Source organism: Rhea pennata, chromosome 5 (assembly GCF_028389875.1).
Source record: "Rhea pennata isolate bPtePen1 chromosome 5, bPtePen1.pri, whole genome shotgun sequence".
Classification (NCBI taxonomy): domain Eukaryota; kingdom Metazoa; phylum Chordata; class Aves; order Rheiformes; family Rheidae; genus Rhea; species Rhea pennata.
The window spans coordinates 64,712,768-64,734,696 of NC_084667.1; the positions used below are offsets into that span (position 1 = coordinate 64,712,768).

At 34.9% G+C, this 21,929-nt stretch overlaps 1 protein-coding gene across 6 annotated transcripts in view; it reads right to left on the bottom strand.

The window, feature by feature from the left end:
* The window catches only part of ARID4A (AT-rich interaction domain 4A), a 51,270-nt gene that overhangs the window by 24,251 nt on the left and 5,090 nt on the right, over window positions 1-21,929 (bottom strand). For all 6 annotated transcript variants that reach the window (XM_062577458.1, XM_062577453.1, XM_062577454.1 and 3 more), the window contains 7 exons: window positions 21,067-21,157; window positions 8,590-8,669; window positions 8,400-8,494; window positions 7,663-7,795; window positions 5,585-5,664; window positions 3,593-3,669; window positions 1,362-1,528 (listed from right to left, as the gene is read on the bottom strand). In XM_062577458.1, coding sequence (XP_062433442.1) covers window positions 1,362-1,528; window positions 3,593-3,669; window positions 5,585-5,664; window positions 7,663-7,795; window positions 8,400-8,494; window positions 8,590-8,669; window positions 21,067-21,157 — 723 coding nt within the window. The remainder of the gene's footprint in view (window positions 1-1,361; window positions 1,529-3,592; window positions 3,670-5,584; window positions 5,665-7,662; window positions 7,796-8,399; window positions 8,495-8,589; window positions 8,670-21,066; window positions 21,158-21,929) is intronic.

Here is a 21,929-nt window from a genome sequence, read left to right on the forward strand (position 1 = left end):
GTACTACAAATATCAATAATCACACACGAAAACACAAAATCCTTACCTATGAGCTGCATTCTTTCAAATGTAAAATGGTTTTATTTCCTTTCTACCTAATCTGCCCAGTGCCCGGACATATTTCAGCCTGCCTTGCAAATATTTGCTTTCTTTCTCTCTCACTGCACGGCATCCGCAGTTACACAGCATTACTTACATTCTCTTCCATATAAAAAAAAAAAAATCAGACATTACATGAAAGGAAAAGAAAAGAGACAGCCCATTTCAAAGCATCTGGCAAGCCTCCCCTGGCAGGCTGCCAAGCCTCTGCTAAATCTGCCTCTCTTCGGGAGCATGCTCACTCGAAACCAACAGTGTGTTGCTGTGGCAACACTGTAGGCAGCCTCCAAGTATGAACAGCCATTCTGTTTTCAGTGTGACAAAACCACATACTACAGGGGAAGTGAAAGGGAAACGCTATTTGACCTTCCTTAGGAGACAAACTTCACTTGCTTTCGCTGCATAAAGCAGCGAATGTTTCCAAGCACACTGGAAAATTCCCCCCCCCCCCCAAAATAAATAGGCAAATAAATCCCATAGCCGAACGACGACAAAAAAGAAGCACCCTCCTCCCTTACTCGTGGATTTAAATATAGGTGATAGAAATGAAAGGGAATTCTGTAATTTTGTTTCTGAGGACACTGAGACATGTTACCTTCCACTGTAGAAAAGGAATGACTCCAAATATTTTACTTTATTCTAATGCAAAAAGAAAATTTCCATGAATCTCAACCCGTTATTAAGCAGAGTGCCCATTTCGGACCATTTCTAATCTCCAGTGACAGTGGTCAGGAAAAAACTAATGCTGTGACTCAAAGATAAGCACTGTACTGCTTTTAGAGTCTGGGGCAGCAAATAGCTTTTAACTGGCTCTAGGCATTAGCTCACACTTTCTTTTACTCAGCCTAGTATTTTGGTTTTAGCAGTTCATTTTGTCTTTTTATCAAACTACTCTTTTCAGAAAAAAGTTATTTCTCCTTAACACTGGATTATTACTATTCAGCTGAACATCAAATTTTTGGTTCAGATTTTCTCCATACTTCTTTCTCTTTGATCCAGATTCTTTCTGTCACTCCTTTCTGCCTTGAATTCTTAATTTCTGAGACTCGTCTCCAATTTCTGCATTGGATAATAGCAGGCTACCTGTCATTGCACGCAAATCCCATTACAGAAAGCTAGCAGCAAAGACAAGAACAAGGGTCGGAAAACTCGTTAAAGAGAGTAAGCTAAGGCCGAGAGTGAAACTTCAGCGAATGGAAAATATTCAGGCATACAAATTATTCAGTTATCTTTGAAACGTGACTGAAATTGTTCAGACTTACCACTATTTCTTCATTTTTTTCCTCAGCTTTTTCTTCCTCTTCATCAGTTTCTGCAGCAGCTCCATCTTCTTCATCACTGCTAGATGATTCCAGAATTTCATTTATGTCAATTTTCCAGTTACGAGGAACACCTTTTGTGTTGAAGAACGTGCTTGCTTCCTGCAACCCTACAGAAGAAAGTGCTCTGTTTTTATCTCATCCAACATATTCAGAATTACAAAGCATTTTTAATTTACTTTTTTATGTTGTTGCAAATTACAATGCCATTTTAAACTAAAAATGAAATTCAGAAATAAATTAACCTAAGGTGGTAAACCACATATTTTACCTTTAAACACAGCCCATACATTTTACATTTCAAGTTTGTCAGATTTTAAAAATCAATTATCAGTAACTCAAGGAGCTTAGAGTTGAGATCATCCATCCCATACCCTGCACCCTGCATGTTATTTTCTAGGTAGATGTCTTTATGAACCGTACTACAGTCTTCACATATTTATATGCACAACATCAATGACAAACACCTATAGTTATCCATATATATTCTGTGCAACTGTGAAGCTGCTCTGTTTCTATATGTATAAGACAGAAATTCTGTGATACAAAGCTATTTTAAAAAATAAACCATCACAGCTAGATCAAGTAACAGGAGTTCCTTTGTTCTCTTTGAAAGATATGCAAGTTGAAAGTTTAGATTGAAAAAAAACAATTTAAGAACTTTCTAAAGAGAAGGTACATTATTGTTTGGAACAGAGGAAAAATACACCAATGAGCAAGGCACTGAGGGGGCAGGGGAGAAGTCACATTTGTACAACAGGAATACCTCAAATTCTTTCCCTTGAATAGGTGCTCCAAGGGGGAAGAAAAACAAAGCAAGACAAACCCACAAAACCCCAACACACAACCCCCCTGAGATACATTAAGTGACTTTATTAAAGAGGAATCAAAAAAGTACCCAGAAGAGGTTTGTCCTCCAACAAGCCATTTGCAATGTTGCTGGAGAATAAAAAGCACCAGAACTCCCTTTACTCAGTTACTAAGGCAAATGGCGATATTCAGTCCGTTACACATACCTTTCTCTGAACTGTTTAGCCATGTGTGAGCTATGTGGTCAAACAGTTCAGAGAAAACTATCCATAACCGGGCAGGTATAGAGTGATTCTTCTCCAAATATGCTTTTCCAGCTTCTAATAATCAATGGCTGAAGTATTTCCCAAGCCAAGCATTGCCTCCAGAGTCTCTTATTTAATAGCTGCTGATGGAGTATCTTCCACAAATTTGTCTAATCTCCTTATGAAACCATTTGTACATTTGGCTCCACAAAACTCAACTACGGCAATGAATCCCACAACCCAGTTAAATGCTGCAGGGGAGGGGAAAACAAAATGAAGATGGAGTGGGGGCAGAAAAAAGAAAAAGACACTCCCTTTCCTTTCTTGGATTCATCTTATTCCTTACATCTGATCACTGTCCTGAAGTTCTGTACTAAGAAATAGTTAATAATGACTTCCATATACCTTCTTATCACTAGTGATTATATGAATCTTAATCAAAGCTGCGTTAATACTTTATCAGGTTTAATCCTTACTTGTAAAGTGTTTGTTTTGTTTTTTCAAATACAAACATTTTAGAGATTTCTCCTTAACCAATTTTGTGATTCAAGGCCTAACTGTGAGAAGCAGCATCGGAAGTTTTTAAAAAAATACTTACATCCAGGTGAGAATCTGGCCTTCCACAAACACTCTAAAACATGGATATTGTAGTCACATCATCCATTCAGAAATCAAACTCTGTTTTTAGTCTTTTATATCGAATATTAATCACAGGCTACACAAATAGGCTTGTCTAATAAAGTTTTCTCCTTGTTCTTCAGGTATTTTTCAAATAAAGACAAGTATTTTTAATTCTAGCATGCAACTTTGGTTTTAGAGGAGGGGCACATCATTGCATAATGGCATTTCATATACTCTGTCTTAAATATATCCTATTCAATTTGCCTGAATTTGGAGCAGAACAAAAGGAAGAAATAAAAGTCAAATGAATGAGACTTCTACTGGGTGTCACTTAAAAGACAAGGAGGTTGTATCCCAAGCTGCTCTAATTCAGCACATTTTAAATTGCTTGCAAAAATCCTAGTGCTTTTACTTCAAATCAACATGATGTCACTTATTTACAAAAGATAAAATTATTATTATGTAAGTTTTTTTTTTAATAGCTAAAACTTAATTTACCTTTCTTAGTAGAGGACTCAGACTTTGGTAAGTTTAAAACATCTAGTTCCTTAATGTCTTTTCTTGATACTGAGTAACTGAAAAAAAAAGAAAGTTCTATTATTATTTTTTAATCATAGCAAGGCAAGTACTCCACTTAAAAAATAGTAATTTCTACATATTCAAGATACATCATTTATTTTCCAGGTTCTTTCTAAGTAATAAAGAAATAAGGCATTTGTTATTGCAGGTCTTAATTTAAAACTCAAAAGCAAAATAAACTTCCAATCTTCCTCTGAAACTCAGATACTGAAAGTACTCTTGTAATTAAGACAAGTTTGTAAAGTTTCTGTATTTTAAACATTTGAGTTATGCAAATTTAAAAAGTGAAAATATTCCACATAATTAACAACTTAAAAAATGTTTTCTGCTTAACTAATAGCTGACACCTTAAATAGCAAACTTGTTAAAGAGAAACAAGTCCTCTATTTTCAAACTGCATTTCTGCTAGCACAGAACAGCAACGAAGCCATGTTCACATATCTGCATTGATACATGGTCAATTTTTATGTTTAAATTACAGAAGTGCTCTCACAGTAAAACATATTTAAGTTGCTCTGTTCTAAACTTACACTGAATATTCAGTTACTGAATTACTGCAATAGAAATGCTAACCAACCTGCAAGGAAAGCCTTGCAAGTGAGTTGTTATAATAAGATTTTTTTTTCTTTCTGTTATTTCAAAAAAACTTAAGTAAAACCTCAGGAATTGGAGGCTGCCATTTTCTGAAGTTAAAGCCATACTACTATGAAGGAAAAAAAAAGGGTAAAACAGAGCAAGTCTGCATGTTTTTCCAGTGACATTTACCTTCAGCATATAAAGATTCAGACCAACCCAGAATGCTGATGACGTATGTCTACATTAGAAGGCCAAAATGAATAAAGCTTTCAGCTACCTAGAGTATGTTTCAGTACTCAAGTACTTGCATTCCACCCAAAATCATGGCTATTAAAATCTCAGACTGTTCACTTTGAAAGAGAGAAAAAGGGGTGACAGCTGACCTTCAGCAAAAATGTTTTTAGTTACAATATGTTGAGACAGATGCATCAGAAGTACTTTACAAGGATGAAGAGAAATAATGGGAAATGGCTTAAAAAAACAAAACAAAACAAAACCCCCCAAACACTTTTCATACTCTTTTGAATACATTATTCATTAAGTAACACACATCTTTCTCTCTCCCACTCCCTCTTTTTTTTTTTAATTTTTATGTTTAGGAACAATACGATTTGTCTTTATTTTCCCAGAAATCTTTGTCCAGACTTTTGTAAAAAATTTAATTCAACAGTTACTTTAAATTCATTTCTCTTTTCAAAAAAGTTGGTTAAAGACTTTTCAATTCTGCTATTAAAACAACACTGGACATCTGAGCATTGGAGGGAATGAGTCAATCAGGTAGCCAACTAGTGTAACACTACATTATAGAGGGAACTGTGAAGGAAAAAAGCCAAGCTTTAGAGAACAGGAATCTTCTTACGCTATTACTTGCTTATTTCAAAGTTGTTAATCTTTTCTCCTTAAAACAAAAAGGCACGAAAAAAAACTTTGGTAATCCAATGAAATCCATCACTACAAAGACAAGGTAAGTGTTTGCGTGTGTGTGTTTCAGCGGGGGTGGGGGGAACCCATCACAGAAGAAATTAGTTGGAAGTGGACTACGAATGAAAACAGTTAAAAAATACAGGAAAATGTTTAAGATTAAATTTATTTTTCTTCCAGTGAAAGCAAATGTTAGCCTCAGACGTTTCTCAAATCGTGTAAGATTTCAGGCCCTCCTCTAAAGCTGTAAGCCATTTATTTGTTTTTTCCACTTAGCACAAATGTGGAACAGTAAATGCATAGCAACAACACTCTGCAAAATTGTACCCTTACTTATAGAAATAAATGTTAATGTCTTCAGAAGGAATATCTCATTAGTTTTTCTTATTTTTCCTGTATAAAGCTATTACTTACAATTTTGAATCTGCAAAGGATCGAACTAAACACTGGTCCTTCTTCACTGTGACATCATCATTACAGCTGGGAGATACAACCTGAAGTTTCAAACAAAACACTTTTTAGAAAAAAAAAAAAAAAAAGAAAAAGAAAAAAGGCTGATCTTGATAGCAAAGAAAGAAAGATGGGTATCAGAAAAATTACCGTTTCTCTGTTTCTTTTATTATAATGTCCAGTCCTGAGAGAAGAAGCAGATAGTCCAATTTATATTGCAAAGGCCAACAATGACAAATTTTAAGAAGCAGTTAGTCTTATACTATGCAATCTTCTTGTCATGTGAAAGCCCAAAATGTTTACTATTTAATTTGCAAACTTAAAAACTACCCTATAGGAGTGAAATCATGGAATTCTGTTTGATCACCCTGTTTTTTTCCTCCTGCTCCTATGAAATCCATACAAAGCAACCGTTTAAAAAGAAAAGTCACAGACCCACTCATTTTATATTAACTTCCGATCTTAGGCATCCAAACTGACAGGTAAATAGTTGGGTTTTTTTGTTTGGGTTTTTTTTTTTTTTTTTTTTTTTTTTTGAGTTGTGGATAACATAAACCAGTATGGAATCCAGTGCATCCTGCCACAGCAGTATTTCCTCTAAAGGTCCAAAGAAGTGGAAAAAAAAAACGTATTTGCAATATTTGAATTACCATAAAACACAGAACAAGGTTACATTTTTGCTCTAGACCATATATCGATAGCACAAGGTGTGATGATGAACTCCTGGACCTACCAGAATTAGTGGAAGCTGTGCCACCTAATTCAGCTGAGGCAGGATTTTACCCCAAAAATCACAAAATGACATTCTTGTTTCTCAGAAGAGGACAGAGCAGTAGCCACAGGGTCTGTATTAAGTTAATCTCCTATTTAGAACCATATTAATTTAAAACCTATCCTTGGCAAAGAGATATGTAACAATCAGGACACACAGAAGGACACCACATCTCACATTTTAAACTAACATAAAATGCATAAGTCAGCATCAACTGTTCATCCTATATTGCACCAATGTGTCTTTTTCAGGGAAGGGGAAGATAACTAGCCAGTGTATTTAAGCTTTTTCATAGAAGAAAGTAGAATGTTAAGCTAAGTTAGAAGATTGTTATAGCTGATTGTTCCAGCTTACCCTGATGACTCAAAATAAAGGACTATGACGTATTCAGTTAAGTAAACAATATCTACAAGAATCTGAACAAAATCTATCAGTTCAGCTCTCTAACGAACTCTGTTCTTTAACGAACAGTTGTCTTTCATGGATGATGACAGAAGATGTGTATTCAACTTGTCCAATGATATTGCAAAAATTTTACTTAAGAAAACAATTCAGATATGTATCTGTAAACTGTGTGTAAAAATCTGCAAGACACCTACCTTTACAGTACAAGCTAGGCACTTGTACTTATTTAATATATATTTATATTTAGCTATGTCTACAAACAGACACATCTTCTATTTATAGTCAAATAAAAATAATAACCAATCTGTACTGCTCGAGTAACTGACCGCTCATGTAAAAAAAATGCATAAAACGAGCTCGTACTTCTTAAAATTGAAAGTCTAAGGAAAAAGGAAATCATTAAATATAAAAAAATTACAAAACGTTTCACTGCAATTAAAATTTATAAATCTAGTTCTTTGTAAATTGCCTAGAAGTGCAAGTTCTAACATATCCAATTTCTTAAAAAGAAAAACATTGTTATATACCAATCATTTCAAGTGCAGTTGTGAAAGATATAAGTCATAAAACTACGTACAAGTTATACGTAAATGCTAATGTCCCTTAGAATCTTTAGTCTCCTACTAAATAAGTAAAAATGTTTGTAAAAATGCAATATGGAATACTTGTATTTTTAGAGAATTTGTACAGCAGTGGTTAGTCCAACTACATTCTTAACTTTTCTATAAATGTTGTAAAGTTTGCAAACCATCCTGTCCAGGAAAACAGCTGTAAAAAGCAATGCTTAAACAAGTCTGATGACATTTTCGCCTAAAAAGATAGCAGTAGTATGACATCAGAATTGTCAATGTCTTAAGTAACTTACCAAAGCTGGATACCAGTCTGCCTTCTCCAAACTGCAAGTCACACTCACAACTTTGCCAAGTAATTCATCACTGAGACGCCTTTTATCTTCATCCTCTTCTTCACTACTTTCGTCCTCTTTTTCATCTTCCGTTCTAAATTATTAAAACAAACAGTAATTTACATTTTTTTACTGAAAAAAATATTTGAAAGCATATACAGCTTATAAGCAGACCTTTCCCACCATTCTGCAAAACTTCAAAAACAAAATTAGAATTTCAAGAGCTAAATTTACTTGAAATACACCTAAATACTAACTGCACTTACTCAGCGAGAAGAATTTTGAAGAAATCCTTTCCAACTATAAGTACTATTATTTTACAACAGCATCATGTTGAAATTGGAGGCATGAATCAGGATTTGACTGTGCACAGACATGAAACAAAAGGATATAGTCTCTGCCACAGAAATTTAAAAACATCTTTTTTTTCTACTCTGTGTAGTAGAAAGGTTAAAATTCCTACATTTCCTGACACATTCAGCTTCTATTACATTAGAGAAGCATAAACATTCTTAAGGCTACTGCAATAAAAAACAAATCAATTTTACAATACAGTTAATATATAAACACTTCTGCATGAATTGCATTACTTAAGTTCATAACTTGTCTACACAGCTCACACGACAGACTTCAAGGACACTGCTTAAGCTTTAGCAAGGGACAGTAAAGGAAAGCAACACAGCACTATTAAAACTCACACAGGAAGAGATGATCTTCTTCCTCTGTTAGATTTCTTCCCAATAACTGGCGTTCCAAAGTGCTCTGGATTGGTTAGTGGCAGCTGGTCAAGTGTCTACATGGAAAAAAAAAGAAACAAAATTATTTTGCAATTTCTTCCTATCATCAAAGAAACTCTCAGCTTTGAATGCATGTCCATCATCGCTTTACCTCACTTTCTGCAAAGTGCCTTTCTCCCTTCAAGCATAAAGAAGTTCGTCTCAAGGTCCTTTCATCACCGTCATCAAAAACTAGAATGAAGTCAAGAAAATACATTGACACAAGAAGATCAGATTCACCTCCTAGGCTGACTAAACAAGCTTATTATTTATCTCACAATTTAGACTGTTGTCTAAAGCACGACTTTCAAGACCTTCATTTAAACTTTATTTTGGCACACAAGCAAAATGAAGTTTGGCATTCAAGAGCCAGTCTGAGAACAGTCAAACATTTTCATACAAAGATTCAAGTCAGTGCAGAGCAAAGCTTTCAGATGCAATAGTTTCCATCTAATTTAATCACACTTCTTATCAATATACTCCACTGCTTCAAATCATAGCTACTGGCTGCATACCAGTTACTGTTATCTAAATCTTAGGTATTTTTTTAAACCTATCCATTTATTTCTTACTTATGCTGTCTCTTTCTACAAACAACCCCAATAAAAGACCAAAGACAAGAAGTGGAAAGACTACAAGTGAGATAGTTTTTGCTGAAATATCAACACTGTGCTGCCAAAAGACTAGGAGCACTGGAAGCCTGCAGCTGGAAGTTTAACAGATTGAGAAAGAATACCCAGTAGACATCCTGTTCTCTTAAACTTCACACATAAATCAGTGGAAAGTTCTATCAATTTACAAGATACAGCTGAAGTAGCCGAGGACGTGGTGAGGTTGTTATAAGTTTTGCTTGTAGAACATCTACTATTTAGTCAGTTTAAATACCATTTTTTCATGAAAAAAATCTTAAAGGGAAGGAGGGGAAAGTTATTTTTTCCCCTGAAGTTTATTTTAAAGAATATAAATGATTCAGCATCTACAAATCAGCACATATATTCCTTTTAATTGAAATAAGTAAGTCATTGAGAGAGTTTGTATCTTAAAGAACTCTTATTTTGGCAATCTGTGTTTTACTTTCCCAGGTTCTGGTGCGTATCCCACTATCTGAGCCATGTGAACAGGCCTTTTGAGACCAGGTGGCTGCAGTCTGGCATTCCAGTCAGGTAAAAGTTTATTTGTTTGGGTCAAAGTGCAGAATACTATGCACTTGTCTATACTTCAACTATTTGAAACTTGGTTTCTCCAGCAATGAAATCTTGTATGGTGTCAGCAAAAACAGTTTGCTTACATAAGTATATATTTTGTTTTCGTCAACCACAACCAAATAGAAACGTGACATTCTCACGATCTTAAATTAAAACTACAGACTGCAATAAGAACTATACAAACTATACAAAGATACAAATACAAACTTTATTAAGCTTGATAAGATAAGCTTTAAGGTTTTCACATCTTTAGACCAGAGATACTTCTGTGACGGATTCTTCTATGGAATTATCTTAATGGCTTAGGTCATAATACTTGAACATACAAAACTACTAACTTTTCTCTTTCCAAAAGCCTAATAGTTTTAGAACAACAGGTAGCTATATAACTAACTAGCCATACTAGCTAATCTTTTCAAAATCTTTAAAATATAAAAAACAGCAAAACCAGTCAACTTTAACTCAGAGTCACTAATACTATTCTCAAAATCCTCTATCTTTTTAGTGTTATACCTTGCACTGATAGGGAAAGCAAAGTATGAAATCTTCCCCTCGCCACTACTAATTCAGTATTGGTACCTGTTAATTAGCAAAGTGCAAGGGCCACAGGTCTCAAAATAGTTCTGAAGTAGTGTTATAGATTCACATTAATAAAAATAAAAAAAGAAGTGCCATCCTCTTTGAAGTTTGAGTTTTATTACACACTTTGAATGTATTACTCATCAATTCTCTGTATATACTTTTATAAGAAGACTTTATCAGCATATTTTCAAGTTTTCTTTTTAATTGTTTTGAGGACCTCACAATAGTTGCCAATTCTCATTGCTTTAAAGAGGTTTGAAGGCAGATTACTATCATTCTCCTTCTGAACACATTCAGTACTAAAGTCAAAATAGAGAATTTACAGAAGTAACTATTTCTGGAGCAAAAAAAAATGGAGATGAGCAACAAGCAGCTATTGAAAACAGCAAACAGAATTCTGACACTTGACAGCAAGGAAATTAGTCTCGTGTATCTCCAGTTTTGAAGTTCTATCTATTTAATAAAAATTAGCACAGGAGTAGAGAAAATCAGGCAAATCACTCATAAACCAGAATAATTTTCAAATCAAGCCAGCTGGCAAAAGGCCACCATATCATACTGCAGGCCATAGAAAATGCTAAAAAGGTTTATACTCCTGTAACACCAACCTCCCCTCTCCCTGAACATTTACATCTTATACTGTCTCACCAAACTTTCATTTTTCTTAAACATGTAATATTTTATTCTTTAAAGATGATAAAGACTGTACAAATTCTGAGTGCTTATCAAAATACATTGGTAAAATACATTAAACAATTTAAACTAGGACACATATGGAAATTACGAAAATTAAGAAATGGTGAGGTATTCTGCCTTCCCCAAATTAAGTAAGCATGTAAGTTAACTTAAAACTTTAGAAAGCCATATCATTAGATATTCCCAACCAGTGTAAGACAAAAAGACTGTTATCAGAAGTATCAGCTTTATAAATTTATATTTCACTTTCATGGGCAAAAGAGCAAAGTTCCCTTCTCCTCCTCTTGGAAGGAAGAATCAATAATGCATCACAGAGCTAAGTTTTCTTAATCACTCCTCCAACCCAGAGATACTCACACTTTCCGAGCATGACAGTCATGCTTGCAGTCATATTCCCAGTTTTGTACTTGAATGAAGACAAAGTTACCATGTGTCTCAAAAGCAGCTCTTTTTTTCCAAGCTTCTTCCTGCCATTTCTCTCTGCTTTCTTTAGCAGCAGCTACAGTACTAGCCTGTCCTAGGACAGCTGCCTGTTCCTTTCCATAGAGGGGAAAAAGTGCTAGGCCATCCTGCCTTTTACAAAACTGGAACAGGTGGAGCTCAAAAAACAAAGACACTCTTTCTCAAAGAATAAAATGTTTTCTCTTCCTTCCTTTTATACAAGAGGCATTTAACGCAACTTCAGGAAGGGAAGGTGGAGAAACACAAATTTTTAGACTGCAATTACCCTGAACTGCAGCAGGCCAAGCAATTGGCATAACTTATAGTGTAGAAAAACGTCCCTGTTCAACAGCCACGTGAGAGTCTCTGGTCTGGAGCAAAGGGAATGTGTGGCAGAGTGTAAGAATGTGTGTTCCCTTCAAAGTAATCAAGTCCGATAAGCTCTACTTCACCTTGACAGTTTTCTTCCAGGACAGAGGTTTCTCTTCCCCCTCTCATCCTTCATTCTGGTTAAAAGAGTGGATAGTGTCAAGGCATTCAATCACTGAGATTTTCATATATGTATATGTAAATAAATACATATACAAACACACGCAAGTGACAGAATTAGAAAATTTTCATCAGGCCTGCCTTATTTTTGCATGTAGTTGTTCCTACAGACATCACCTACTCAGTTTAGAAAATTACAACAATACTTTAAAAACAAAAATTAAATGTAGTTACATAGACAGAAATACCATAGCATTCTCATTATTTAAAAATGTTTTGGCTTTTGTAAACTATTAACATAAAAGTAACAGGAGGGAGGGGGATCTTGATGACAACTATAAGGGAAAGAGGTAGAAGAAAGAGAGGGCACCCTTATTTTTGATCTTTTGATGTCACGCTTAATTGCTTCAAGGGTAAAATGAAATTCTATTTGACTGTTTAAGAGTTTCTAGATACCCAAGAAATTGTCTGCCCACTCTACAAAGATTTAGTTTGTCGACGAGTGCAATGGCACCTGCAACTGACACTACAACTAAACGATTCAGACGAAGACAACATCTCTGCAGAACAATGTACATAACACAAGCATAAAGAGAAAAATGTCTTTAGTTACAGGAGCAATCACTTTATAAAATGTCAATAGAGAAAGCCTAGGACTGTTTTTCCATGCAAAATATCTTTTTGAATTATTAAAGTGTGCCAAATAAGAACACTCTCAGATTAATCACAAAGCATGAAGTATTTTGTAACTGCAGCTACTTTAAACTTCTAGCAAATAAACTTGTTTGTGCCTTATTGAAAAGGCTAATTAGAAGGATGCATCGATATTTTCAGTACCTTTAAAATTAAAGTACATTTTTTAAAAATCAAATAGACCTTGTGGGTTTTCATCTGTTAAGAAAAATCTACCTCAAAAAAAAAAATGCTGTTCATATTACTGCCATCCTATGCATGACTTTTTGATACAGGTCCTAAGAGATTTAGGAGAGTGTCTTTACAAGGTACCTTCTCATATATTAAGGATTTCATAAATATAAGCAGTAGGACAGACTGCAGTGTGGGGGCAAGGGTTAAGCTACGCAATATTTTGATGTTATGATAGTAGCCATAACAGAAGAATTTAATACACTGTTAGAATATGCTACAAGTTCATTCTTATTTTTAATCACATATTAATTCTAGTTAAAATGCTTAACACTACCAAGAGAGAAATTAAAATCTGTTAAATTAATGTTGAACAACTTAATTGCTTTATCATTTTTTAAAATAAGTTAACATTACAAGTCCAAAATTTCTGATAGCAGAAATGCTAGGGATTATATTCCACTACACGTTCAGTAAAAACAGTGGTGTTAAGAAGGGAAGGAAACAGGGACATGAGTGAAATATCTTCCTACATACCCACAACATAGTTGTTCAAAGAAGAGTTTGTAGTGCCACAGTGTTTATCTTAAAAGAGGAACTTCCAACCCTGTCCTTCCAAAGAAACAAATACAAAAAAGCAGAAGCCCTGTTAAGTACCACCATTGCCTAATCTTAAAAAGTGGGCAGATACTTGTTGCAGAGATACAGTAAACCAGCTGACTACTTCAGAAAATACTTCTGGAAAGAGAAGGATACATACTAGCCAGGGACTTAAATCTACCAGTTAAAAGTCAATATAACAAAGTAGGAATTACGAGAAGAGCAACGTTTATGCTGACCGTAGGCCTTTCTTCTGATGCAAGCTGCTTAATGAAGAACACTGACAGGAGGAAAAGGACAACTAAGCAGCACAAGCCAGAACAGTCTCCACTATAGTGTCATGATCACTTGTTCTAGTCCTGCTCCCAAGAAGGGAAGTTCTATATAGATCATATTTAAATAGTAGAAGTAAAATGAAAATCTTCAAACTTTCACTGCATCCCAACCTTGTCAATAATAACAGGAAAGAAACAGAACTGAAATGTTTTGTTTGTGGAAACTTAGGAAAGCCAAAACTACAATAGAGAAACAAAACTTTCCAGTGGGAACCAATGCAATACTTACGAAAAGCCAGAAACAAAATTCTCTCTGGTTAGAAGTTGAGTACATCAAAAATGAACTAAACCATGCAACTTTCAACTCACTATTGATGAACAAGCATCTTCCATGCCTTGGCTATATGAGGTCTGTGTACACTATTTAAGTGCTAACAAAAATAATCCTGATCCTTCCTCACAAAAACACTGTCTCAACATCAGCTTTCATTTACTTATACAAGAGATTTCAAAAAGTAAATTAATAAAAATCTATTTTTCAGTAAATGTGCAAAAAGTCACTACAAAATACTGCAAATTAATTTATTAGCTACAACCTGTTGATAAATATTCCTATGGTTAAAAAAAGGAGGGGAGGGACATAGCAGGACACTAGTGAAAACACCCTCGTAATAGTTACAATATTACTTATTCACACAGCAGTCAGCCTTACCAGAGCAAGGCAGTCCTGTAGGAGACATATAAATAGGGAAGAATGATCCTCAGGGCTGCACCTGCTCGCTAACTTCAACAAGTCATGTTGCTGCTATTGCACAAAAAAGGACTCTATACTGCGCACCAAATAAACATTTTTACCTTGTTCCCCCCCCATTCAAAAACTTTTCAAGCAATGAAAGTACATACGAACAAGTAAAAAACCTGCTCCATGTCATCATGCACACCTATTTTCAGTAGTTGCCTGACAAAGTAGTAATTTGTGAGCTATCAGAGACACTAAGACTGCATGAATTTGCACATCTATGAGTATGTGTGTGCAGTCTTTGTAGGTTTTTTTCCCCCAACTGTGGGAGCAATAGAGAAAGTCTAAGAGCCATGCAATACTTGTTGAATGATGTTGTAGAGAAGGACTGCACTCATTATCAATTCATCCTGGTGACAGGGCTTAAAAGCAAGATGCTGCAGTGTATCATGCTGCTATAGAGGCTATAAAATTCAGTGATTTTTAAATTATTTTAAGTAAGTTCCAGTTCATCCATAGAAGTGCATATGAACCATCACTGAAAACACCAAAATGTGAACTTGGAGACTACACATCAAGTAGACCATCACCTTACAAACAAAAACAGATGTTATAGTAATCATACTATTGTTATATATAAAGAAATTAGAGGAAAAAACCTCTACCTCTACGCTCTTCACAAAAGTACTTTCCAGGCAGTGTTGTTTGTATACAATTACTTTTTTACATGCAGGTCACATTGTAACAAAAATGTCACCAAAAGGTGACAAGTAACAAGGTTCGGTTTATGTACTTTTTTCCCATCAAATCTGCTCCTCTTATCTGCATGCTGCCTAATCAGTCCTAAGTGCAAGATGTGGTGCTCTTGTTTTTCTTTTTTTTTTAGGTTGTCCAGAAAGCAACCAGCACAGGTATTGTAGAGTTACGTTGTGTGCCACAGACACACTCAGACTATGATATGCCCTCTGGAAAGATTTCAGAGGAATACAGAGCTTCCTGAGGATCCATCCAAACAACATTTTGAAGACAAAAAGGTTGCATTTGTGGTGGATTAGGGAGATGTACAGCACCAGCTAAGTGGGGATGTTTGGACAGCTCCCCTGCAACACTTGTGGTTTAGGATTCCTGGATGACACATACACAGAGCCGGAAGATGAAGTGATTTTTCTGGGATGTTGAACTCAACAGGATGCTGTGAAGAAGAACTGGTCAAACCAGTCACACAAACAAGACTAGTGCCTTGTACATACTGCAACAAGTGCGCTGTAGAAATTATAAAAACAACCCCCCCACACACCTCTGGCATTGATGAAATCAACCGACCGTGGTGGCACTAATAACTTATCACTCCTCAAACAGGATTAAGACATGCTAAGAGCTTGGAAGTGTAGTGGAACTAGGACTAAGTCATTTTTTTCCTGTTAACACAGGTATCCTACACAGCCTCAAAAGAGGCAAATAACTTTTAAACTAGGGAAATGTGACTATAAGTAACCTCTGTTCGCAATCCTGCTCCTAGAATTCCTGCGACATTACTGTTGCTTCATTTTCTGATAATCATTCTCAAAATCGTGAATTGGAATTTCCAAAACCCATGCAACATGGAGGAGGACTGGAACCAAGTATTTACTATCTTTTATTCCTGTCACCTTCCCTCCTAAACATGATACCTCAGAGTGATGCAACTGGTGGCTTAGACCGTACCTCAGCTGCAGAGCAGCTTTACTGGACCACCCAAAACTTCACTTGCCCAAGGACAAGTAGTCAGGTATCAAACCCCTCCCAGCACACTTGCTCAGACAACAGCATTCCCAGCAAACTGCCACAGTGACCACATGAGAGGGGACAGTTTCCCCTGTGAGTCTGGACAGCAGCACAGGCAGAGGCACGAAGCTCACAGATGCCTCAAAAGCGGTTGATACTATAGACTGGTCAATAGTATAGACAAAGCTGGACCACGCTGGTGTACAACACCATACTACAGCCAAAAAGTAAAACTCTGTGTATTAGCTTTACAGAGTTGTAAAGAATGACAGAGATAAAATCTTTATTATTTATATTGAAATATCTTGCCCTATTAAGATAGTTTTGAGAGAAGAAAGACATGTTTGTTCTTACACAAACTGTTCCCCTGCCACATTTCCCATTCACTTCAGAGGGCAGGAGGCTTAATGGTGGGAGGTGGTTGTCCCTTTTTTTTTTTCCTCTAGTTGTAGATACTGCTAAATTATATACATTACATACATTCAGTGAGAGATCTAGGCACACACAGACCTGAGTTTTGTCAAAAGAAAGATGACATTGTTCCGTTTTGATGGGGCAATAAAAAGACCCATTTAACAGCACCTGCTGAGATGCTTGCTCAACTGAAATACTGCCTCTCACTTTTACACAGACACTACACTGCTTTTACTTCTTTGAAGAAGTGACACCAAAGTATTTCCTTAAAGGCCATACACCTAAGGAGCTCTGTTTTCTGGCTTGCCAAAATTCCATCAATGCTCACGGGTTCCAGAAGAGATGAAAGAAGGAAAACAATTAAGAGGCAGCACACGAAGAATTTATTAAATTTTTAATGAAAGAAAACCCACTCAGTTCTGCTTCTGAAGTTATAAATTCAATATGCTATTTACTGAAAAAAGTCTAAATACTAGAAATAAAAAACCCTCAATAAAAACAGAGGGTATACAGAAGTATTACACTGAACTCTATAAACAAGAAATAATCTTTCATAGTTGGGCAATATTTTTAACATAGCTACTAGCTCATTTCTATAAAATTGAGATACCTGTTACAAAGAAATGATTTTTTTATATCTTTTTAAACATTCAAAGCTAGTTTTAAACTCTGTCATTCTCATCTCAATTTTGCCTTCACAGTCATTTTATCACAGATATGAAACTATGCATATTGTTAGGTGCTGTTCAGAACTTTTTTAGTCATTCCAGAGGTTATTTCAGTATTCACCTGCAGCATTTTACAAGTTCATGGAGACTCTTGTGGATGATACCCTAAGCAAGCCATAATTCAAACACGGCTCAGCTGAAAACAAAATCTGACAAGACTACTTTGATACTATGTAATTACCACCTAGCAATATATTCAGCACTTCAAAAACATTGATGTGGCTCCACAAAATGAACTTACATTCATTTAAAAAAAAACTTTTAAAACTTAATTATATAAAATCCATTTGACCCTTTTATTATCTAAAGAATCTAAACTGCTTTTCCTTTCATCCCACCTGTTTCAGCTGAGTAGATGAGAGGACTGAATTGTGCAATGGTGCTTTCCAGACATTGTTAAAAGTTTCATTCCAAACAGCTTTTGTTTCTTCACTTACTTACATGTTTAGAGAGATGAATTTCAAAGGCATTTCCAAATCACAGCTGAAAATTCCAGTATGACTAAAGGTCTAGAGTGCTACCACTATTAGGTAAAACTAGGCAAGGGAATGATTCCATGGCACCAAAAAAATAAATAAAATCTTATTTATTTTGAGCAGAGCAATACCACTTGTAGTTGGGAGGTCTACTGTTAAAACAGACTGAACTGATCATCACTGTGTCTCTGTCATTATGTTGGCAGCAAAGAAGTATACTGCAGCAAATTAAAGGTAGAGTTTGTACTGGTTCACTTTACTGAACAAGAAGTTATTTCAAGAGAACTTTCTCCTGTAAGTACCTATCTGCAATAGACAGTCTGATTTGCAAAAGTAAACATCATTATTTCTTATTAGACATGGGTCATGTGTGGGGTTTGGTTTGGTGGGTTTTTCAGATTTTTGTAGTTAATGTTTTGATTTTTTTATTTTAATGTATAATTGGTTTCCCTATTACTGGTCTGCTTTTAGATCACTGAAAATGAGATGTTACATAAAATAGAAAATAAATTGTACAAAAAAAACACAAGAAAAATATTGAAATGTGAGCTTTCCCTTGTGTTCTCCAACTCAAGCCTGACAATGTTCGGAAATATATGTTAGAAATGAGAGGGCTGTATAATTGTCAACTCCTTAGCCTTGACTGAGTCAGTCAATAAGACTGCCAAGTAGCATGGCCCACTCTCTACCAGAAAGAAACCAATTCAATTGTGCTCACCTGACAGCAGCACCTATTTCTACTCAAAACTTCCTACAAAAAAACAACGGGAGCAGCAAACTAAAACATATGGCTTCTCACTTTCCATACCTCAATCTTCTTGTACTCAAGTTAGTGTGTTTCCTCAATTTAAAAGTTAAAATAACCATTTTATTAAGATATAAAATTCATAATCTTCTTATTTTGGTTAATACATTACCTTTACTCCTCTAACTGCAACTCGTATTACTTATAACAGTTTTATTCTATAGTCAGAGATATACGTAACTGTAGGTGCTATATTACAGATAAAACTTCCCCCTACAAGTTCCAATTTTTTTCAAAATCTTAGTACTCCTCAGACTTGCATGTAAGTAACTAGTTGAGTTTAATTTTTACCACAGGAAAACATGGGTTTACTTTCTCCATTCTACTTGGCAAAGATATTTCTTTGGGGAAAAAAAAAAGTTTAATAATAATAAACTAAACCATTGGTTGGTTTCTCTGAGAAATGGCAATTTTATAAATGTATAAAGAAAGTAAAAATCATGATAGGCATAATCTGTTATTTTGGAGTGCTTAACAACTTGTTCTAGTGGATTTGTGTTTGCATTTAACAAGGCCAATATCGTATATTTACAGTCCAAGTTATCTGACTATTAAGTACAGATTTTTGACATAAGTACAGTGCTCAAAGGCAAAACAAACAAACAAAAAAACCCAACCCCCAAAACCACCATTCCTCCTAACTTCAAAACCAAAAAAAAAAACCCAAGTTATTTAAAGTTTACCTGCCAAATGTAAAAGCACAAAGAGACTTGTACACTTTATCAATTAAGAGTTTAAAGCTTTTTTTTCTTTCTTTTTTTTTTAATGTAGGGTTAGTTTACTGGTATAAATCTTCTGATCCAGATTCAAACAAAAAGTATTAGCCAATGCTATTTCAAAACTAAAATTAGAAAGTGTTTTAAAACGGAGATGGTAATTCACTAACCATAAATTAATGCAAGACAGTATTTCTTATTTCTCCCATATTAAAATGGTGAATCTCTACATCAGTAAAAAACAAAGTTGAAAGTCCAGTGTTTTTCATCAAGTATGTCATAAATCTACTTGATTTAATAATCAATGATTGATTTAATGTTGTCTTCTGCACTCCAAATTCATCCGGTCTTTCCCTCCAATCTTACACACACTACAACTGCACAGCTACTCTAGAACATTACAGCAATGTTATGCTCCTGAAGGAAACTGCAAAGATCAGTGAACTTTGTCTATTGATAAGTCAACTGGCTCACGTTTAAAACATGCAATGATAATAACCACATAGCAATAAATCCTTCTATATTAGTTGCAGTAAGAGCCCTATCTTGATCTCACCAAAGAAATCATAAGCTAACCTATTACAATGGAAAAGGACAAAACAAGTTGGACTACTGAAAAAGATTAAAGTAATTGACACTTCACGCGATGCAGAACTCAACAGAATCCTGAAGAGTATGATGTAATGTGGAATACATTCAGCATACAAGGCAGCCAATAAAAAGCAACAAATAACAATTAAAATTTACAAGTATCAATGTCAAAAGCAATGCAGAAGAGTAGCATGTATAGGTCATTTAAGAGGAGCATGTTCCCTCTGCACCACTCTTTGTGAATATAATCATCCGCTGCTGTAAAGGAGCTCTGCAAAAAGATGGGTGCTTGCAAAGCTACTCGATTCAAATACTGTTTCCTTACTGGGCCATCTAGTATTACTTGAGGGTTGCTCATTTTCACTGCCATCTCTAAAGCTGTGTCAGAAAGATGCAGAGATCAAAATAGGCAGTTTTTATTATTCAAAATATTCAAAATTTATCTTGCAGTGAATTCTTGTTCAAAATGGAAATTTCAGTGAACCTGGATTCTATGATTTCTATTTCAGTAACTGAAAAGAGCATGAGTTCTCCGAACAAGAAGTAAAACAGTTTTCTATTTCACTTTAGCTAATCTTCACTTGAAAATGATTTTAAAACCAATAGTTACTTTTAAGTTATAAAAGAATGTCCTCTCTTTTTTAAAAAAAATGGTAGATTGTGCCATTTAAAAAAAAATAATTAAAAAGTCCTTTCTCTTATTGCTTCATACAAAACATGACCCTCAACTCTTTACACTAAACAGAGAAATGTTTCACAATGCAAAGAAGCTATTGACACTATAGATGTTATTCTTGTGTATAACAGATCATATAAAGCGAAAGAATGCTTGCATCTCAGTCATTCATTATATGTCAGGAGTTTTCAGCTAGAAGTGCAATTTTAAAGTTTGTATCTTTTAAAGTCAGGAAATAAGTTTTTGAATTCCAGTGACTGAAACCAGCATCAGTATATATATACCGCACCAAATAAAACTTGATTGCTCAGTCCTGCAATTAAATTTCCAACAGCCTCCCTGAACATGAAGTAATTATCCTGAAATTTGAATGCAAAAATAAACAAGACCTGGAACATTTCAAAAAAAAAATATCCTCCAAAATCAGTCTCTGATCTTAAAATATAAGATATAATTATCTTACACTATTACCTATAATCAGAAATATATTGTTCAAGAGATGATGAGTGAAAGCACGTGGCTACTCACCTACAGTATACCAACTAGCATCTGTCAACTTGCTGATAACAGCTTCTTGAAAGGATCCATCAGGCATTTTGGTTTCAACCATTGCACCAACCTGCAAAGGGGAGTATCTTGAGATTATATTTAATCCCAAATTCATATAATGGAGGAAACACAGATATATGCACTAATTCCTCTAGCAGGCTAGATATTTTTAGGATTCATTTTAGCTAAATTGCTTTGTGAAATTCAGACATCAGTTATATAGCTTGTTAGAACAAAGGTCTTTAAACATATGTTAGCTGAACTCTGAGTAGACAGTAAAGTAGTCAGGATCTCAGAATATTTAATTTCTGCAGGACTTATAACAAGAAAAATAGAAAGCTAATTTGAAATAAATATTCAAATATTCTGTCAAAGTAACTATTACTTTATTGTTGAGTGTATGCAGCTTATACTATTCCTGGTATTTTTCAACACTACAAAATTTGCTCTGAATTCAAATGTTTTTATTCAGTGTTGTACTATCAGATAGACCAAAGTTTCAGTAACAGGCTACAACATACACTGGTGATCTTGCAGTAATTACAAAGGAAAAGACAGACAAAACAAGATGTTCTCCACTAAACAGCTGAATTTGCAGTCAGTGTTTTATAATGCAGCTACCTGTTTCAACCTGGTACCTGCACACGAACACTGCATATTATAAATATGCAAATTTGTATTTGATAGGAAGTATATTAACTGGTATTAAAATGCAATTATAGCAATCATGTTTAGCATTGTCTAACAGGCTTGAGTTTTACTTCTCATAAAATCAAGTTTTCCATTACTTATGAGAAGTTAGAGAAAGCACTGTGTGTATGCTATTTACATATAAATTATAC